Source organism: Pelodiscus sinensis, chromosome 23 (genome assembly GCF_052426305.1).
Source record: "Pelodiscus sinensis isolate ZL-2025 chromosome 23, ASM5242630v1, whole genome shotgun sequence".
Taxonomy (NCBI): domain Eukaryota; kingdom Metazoa; phylum Chordata; order Testudines; family Trionychidae; genus Pelodiscus; species Pelodiscus sinensis.
The window spans coordinates 25,458,359-25,464,156 of NC_143074.1; the positions used below are offsets into that span (position 1 = coordinate 25,458,359).

At 47.9% G+C, this 5,798-nt stretch overlaps 1 protein-coding gene across 1 annotated transcript; it reads right to left on the bottom strand.

Moving 5' to 3' along the window:
- Nucleotides 1–216: 216 nt before the first annotated feature.
- On the bottom strand, nt 217–5,458 carry HSPA5 (heat shock protein family A (Hsp70) member 5). The gene is given in 9 exon segments (NM_001286892.1): nt 217–1,094; nt 2,033–2,200; nt 2,419–2,656; nt 2,984–3,374; nt 3,454–3,566; nt 3,899–4,036; nt 4,589–4,820; nt 4,907–5,040; nt 5,407–5,458. Coding segments are annotated over 9 exon segments (1,980 nt in total). The 5' UTR covers nt 5,413–5,458; the 3' UTR covers nt 217–534.
- Nucleotides 5,459–5,798: the final 340 nt, after the last annotated feature.

Below are 5,798 nucleotides of genomic sequence, written 5' to 3' on the forward strand. Positions count from 1 at the left end.
CTGGACTTAGCTGAAAACACAAATGGTCTGCTACCCCCACAAGTTCAAGAAATAGCTGAACCCCCTTCATGTCTAGCAGCACCTTTAGGTTAAATGATTACACTGAAATGCTGTAGGAGTTGTAGGATGAACAGAACTTTAGTTGGAGAGCTTAGCACTCAGTGAGTTTGGTAGTTTAAGCAACCTTCCAGGAAATCAGAATCAAGGTATGCTAGATCCAGTGTAAATAACAAATTTATTGTGGTCACTTAGGTAGAAAAAAATTCTACACAGAAGTCACATGACCTGTTTTCAACATGAACACTTCTAAACCCCAGTTCATTTTATAGTCCCACCCTACTACCCACCCTTTCCCTCCCCCCCCCCCCCAGACATCAAGCAACTGCTAATGAAAAGCAGTAAACAGCCACTTTGGGCTAACATTTCCACCTCCACACAGAGTGAAGATTCCAATTACATTCCAGATTAGAGTTCAATATTATCTTAAGAGTTCGAGTGTCCAGTATTTACAATGCAACATTCAGAGATCAAAATTTACAATTCATCCTTTTCTCCTGCTTCCTCTTCACCCGGAGGAGGGCCTGCACTTCCATAAAGCTTACTAACAATTGGCTGGACAACTTCCTCCAGCTCCTTCTTTTTAGCTTTGAAGTCTTCAATTTCAGCATCTTGGTGGCTTTCAAGCCATTCAATCTTTTCCTCTACTGCCTTCTCTATTGTTTCCTTGTCTTCAGGTGAGAGTTTGCCACCCAGTTTCTCTTTATCCCCAATCTGATTCTTCAATGAATAAGCATAGCTTTCCAACTCATTTCTGGTATCAATACGTTCTTTAAGCTTTTTATCTTCCTCTGCAAACTTCTCAGCATCATTAACCATTCTCTCAATCTCCTCTGGTGTTAGGCGGTTCTGGTCATTGGTAATTGTGATCTTGTTTTTATTTCCAGTGCCCTTGTCTTCTGCTGTAACACGGAGGATTCCATTCACATCTATCTCAAAGGTAACTTCAATCTGTGGGACACCACGAGGAGCAGGAGGGATTCCAGTCAAGTCAAAAGTACCCAGGAGATGGTTGTCCTTGGTGAGAGGACGTTCACCTATAGAGGAAAGATTATTTTAGTTTGGGAACAAGCACAAACATGACCTGAGGAAAGGTTGAAAGAACTGGGCTTGTCAAGTATCTAAAAGGGTGTTAAAACAAGGAAGGAAAAAATCTTTGGCCCTCTGATAGGACATGAAGAAATGGGCTTCAATTGCAGCAAGGGAGGTTTAGGTTGGATGATAGGAAAAACTTACTCTGTGGTTAAACACTGCACAATCTCCCTAGCAATGTACTGCAATCTCCATTACTGGGGATAGTTAATGCAGGTTGGATAAACATCTGTCAGGGATGATCTAGGCAGTGCCTGGTCCTGCCATGAAGGTAGGGGACTGGATTTGATCTCTGTGGTCCCTTTGCAGTTCTAGCATTTGATGATTCTAAAGGGTGGCATAACATATGGTTTGACATTGTTAGGATAAGACTGAACCTCTGTCTTGTTTCACTAAGGGATCTGAAAGCCAGCCAAAGTTTGGAGGCACTTGAATAGTTGTTGAAGCTAGATGGCCTAATTAAAAGAAAGTGTTCCATTATGGCTTTTAGCTGTCTACAGTAGTGCATTCCTTTGCCTGCAACAAAGGGGAATAACTTGAGCTATCCATGTTTGTAGTAAAAACCTTTGCCCTGCCATAGAGAGGATTTGGACTTCTCCCTCCAAAGACCACAAGATTAGAGCCCTCATTGGAAGGGAGGGGAACACGGGACAAATCTAGTTGTTACTAGAACACTAATATTGTTCAAGACCTTACAAGTAGCCTTGAGTTTACCAAGTTATCTTAATTTAAAAAGTTGATTCTCCATAAGAGCTATGAGAATTCTGGTACGACCTTTAATTTTGAGATGGTCATTTGTTGCTCCTAGTCTAAGGCTTTACAAAAAGTTAAACACAAATTCTACAGGATACATCCTATTTTAATTCTGTGATACAAGACTTACCCTCATAGACCTTGATTGTTACAGTTGGCTGGTTATCAGATGCTGTTGAGAAAATCTGTGATTTCTTGGTGGGGACAACAGTATTTCTTGGAATGAGCTTGGTCATAACACCCCCAACAGTTTCAATGCCAAGTGTCAAAGGACACACATCAAGCAGCACCAGATCACCTAAAAAGCAAGACATTTTTCTAGCTTTACTCATTCGGTTATGATGGTGTTATGCTAGATTACATGGGCCAATGGTTACCATACCTTCCCTTATCAAGGGATGGTAAGTATTGTTCCTAGTGTGGCAATGCTAACGAGAATGGGAGCTTTCAAGAAACTGCTCCAGAACTAACAGTAAAATGTAAACATTGTGTATTGCTAGTTTAGTCTGCACATACCAGTATCTTGGTCACCCGAAAGGACACCAGCCTGAACAGCAGCTCCATAAGCTACAGCCTCATCTGGATTGATGCCACGAGAAGGCTCTTTGCCATTGAAGAACTCTTTAACAAGCTGTTGTATCTTGGGGATTCGAGTAGAGCCACCCACAAGCACAATCTCATCAATGTCTGATTTCTTCAGGTCAGAATCTTCTAGAACTTTCTGCACAGGCTTCATAGTGGAACGGAACAGATCCTAAAATGCAAATAAGTTACAATAGTAAAGATATGGCATTGTTTCTCCTTTCTGCTGGAGAAATACAGCTGAATAAGCGACCATGAGTAAGCTAAACAAATCTGGCTGGAGTGAGTATGCCATTTTACCATGTGACCACAGTCAAGTCTTGTGCCTTAGTATGTCCTCCTCTAACTATCATATGCACTGACATAGTTATTGCTTCACAGCAAAGTTTAGTTTTGTCCATTTAGTGCAGTATAAGCAATAATTGAACATAAACATCCAAGTAACAGTAAACCATTGACTGGCTGCAAAACAATTCTAACACTAGCTTCAAATACTTACCATATTCAGTTCTTCAAACTTTGCCCTGGTCAAGGTCTCCGAGAAGTCCTCTCCTTCAAAGAAGGACTCTATTTCAATTCTAGCCTGATGCTGAGAGGACAGAGCTCGCTTTGCTTTCTCCACTTCCCGACGTAGCTTCTGTACAGATCTGTTGTCCTTCCTAACATCTTTACCCGTTTTCTTCTTGTACAGCTTGATGAAGTGTTCCATAACACGTTGGTCAAAGTCCTCTCCACCCAAGTGAGTATCTCCATTTGTAGCCACAACTTCAAAGACACCATTATCAATGGTGAGAAGGGAAACATCGAAGGTTCCACCGCCTAGATCAAATACAAGGATGTTTTTCTCGCCCTCCCGCTTATCCAGGCCATAGGCAATGGCAGCAGCAGTACTGTATAGAAGAAATAGTAGTTAGAGAACTCACGTGGCCTAGTACAAGACATTTGCAGAACAGTTGGAAAGCTACTTACGGTTCATTGATTATTCTCATGACATTCAATCCTGCAATAGTACCAGCATCCTTTGTAGCTTGACGCTGAGCATCATTGAAGTAAGCTGGGACAGTGACAACAGCATGGGTAACCTAGAGGAGGAGGATTAAATTAACTCAATTTCAATCAGCAACAAAAAAGAAATGAAAATTTGTGACTTCCAATTTAAAAAAGTGATTGTCACTGCCTTGAAAATGCAGTCTCACTTTCCAAGGGAAGGAGAACTTCCTTTAATGCTATGATTTAAGGAAAGCTCGCTGGGGCCTGTCCCAACACTCATCCATCATTTCTGCAAATGCTCCCAGCCAAACTGGACACAAATTAAGAGTCAAACTAGTCTCCATATTAGATTTTCACCTATCACTTCATTCCAGAAAGCTGCTACTGCTATAAGATGTCAGTGAGCCATTTGTTATGTACCTACCTTCTTTCCTAAATAGGCCTCAGCAGTTTCCTTCATCTTTGTCAAAACCATAGCAGAAATTTCTTCTGGAGCAAAAGTCTTCATCTGTCCACCACCAACATCAACTTGAATATATGGCTTGGTTTTCTTTTCAATCACCTATCGAATATACATTTATGACTACAGTTATGATCAGAACATGAATATTTGAGTAAAAATGTAAATTTCTAATAGCTAGAAGTGTCTTTTAATGAAGAGAACTGAAGCCTGAACAATGGTCATAAAGGCCATGAAAGGAGCTAATATTACTAGAGAGAGCCATCAGACCCATCAATATCAAATGCTCATTCCATTTTGACTCAAAGCAAAATAGAGCCCATGAACTACTCCAGTTAGGGGAAAATTAAAATACTGAATGACACTAATGTAACATCATGACACCCTCCCCCCAACCCTTTAGTAAAAAGAGAGAGTGCTAGCCAGAAACCTAATGATTTTTGGATGTGCCCATGATCCCATCTACATGTTTTATTAGTCTATAAAGTGCTACCAGACCATTTGTTGCTTTTTTCAAGAGGATCCAGTTTGGCTAGCAAGGGAAGAGACAATGAAATGTTAAGTCACCTATGTGAGCAGCTATTAGACCCCAGACTGCACCTGTGACCCAGCAGCACATAATCACCCCCAGCCTAACCCTGGCATCTCCCAGACCTTGAAGGGCAGGTACTTGATGTCCTGCTGGACAGAGGGGTCGTTCCAGGTGCGGCCGATGAGGCGCTTGGCGTCGAACACGGTGTTCTCGGGGTTGGAGGTGAGCTGGTTCTTGGCCGCATCCCCGATGAGCCGCTCGCCCTCGGGCGTGAAGGCCACGTAGCTGGGGGTGATGCGGTTGCCCTGGTCGTTGGCGATGATCTCCACACGCCCGTTCTTGAACACGCCGACGCTGCGGGAGACACGAGGCCGCGTCAGGCGGGCCCCTCGGCTGGGGGGGGGGGCTGAGGGGAGTGGGGGAAGGGCCGCGCTACGCACCACGAGTACGTGGTCCCCAGGTCGATGCCAACCACGGTGCCCACGTCCTCCTTCTTCTCGTCCTCCTCGGCGCGCGCGCCGCCCAGCAGCAGCGCCAGCAGCGCCCACCTCACGCCCTGCGCCAGCCCGCGGACCTGCGGGAGCAGAGCGGCTCAGCCGGGCCCGGACCCACCGCGGAGCCCCCCCCTCCCGGCTCCTCAGCCGGGCCCGGACCCACCGCGGAGCCCCCCCCCCCGGCTCCTCAGCCGGGCCCGGACCCACCGCGGAGCCCCCCCCCCCCCGGCTCCTCAGCGCGGGCCTAGGCCCCGAGCCCCCCCCCCCGGCTCCTCAGCGCGGGCCTAGGCCCCGAGCCCCCCCCCCGGCTCCTCAGCGCGGGCCTAGGCCCCGAGCCCCCCCCCCGGCTCCTCAGCGCGGGCCTAGGCCCCGAGCCCCCCCCCCCGGCTCCTCAGCGCGGGCCCAGGCCCGAGCCCGCGCACTAGGCCTCGCGCCCCCCCACTCACCGCCATCGCGCCTCACAAATCCGCTCGGCTCTCTACGCTCGCTGTTCTAGCCAGGCCGCCGCGGCCTCGCGCCCTTATATACGCTCCCTGGCTGCTTCGTGTAGGCCAGCGATTGGTGGCGGGACCCGCGCTGGAACCTGTCCATTGGCGGGCGCCGGCTAAGCTGGCCGCTCTCGATTGGCGGCGGTCGGCCTCTCCGCAGTGACGTCCGGCGTCGCGCCCCTCCGCCACCGTTCCATTGGGCCGCGACGCGGCGCCAGCGGACCAATCCGCGCCCGAAGGGACAGCCAAGCGGAGTGAGCCCATTGGCTGTCAGCGGTGGTGACGCCGGGGAAGAGAGGGCAGGGCTGGTCCTTTCTGGAAGTTTCTATGGTTACCAGCCCCTGGGGAGG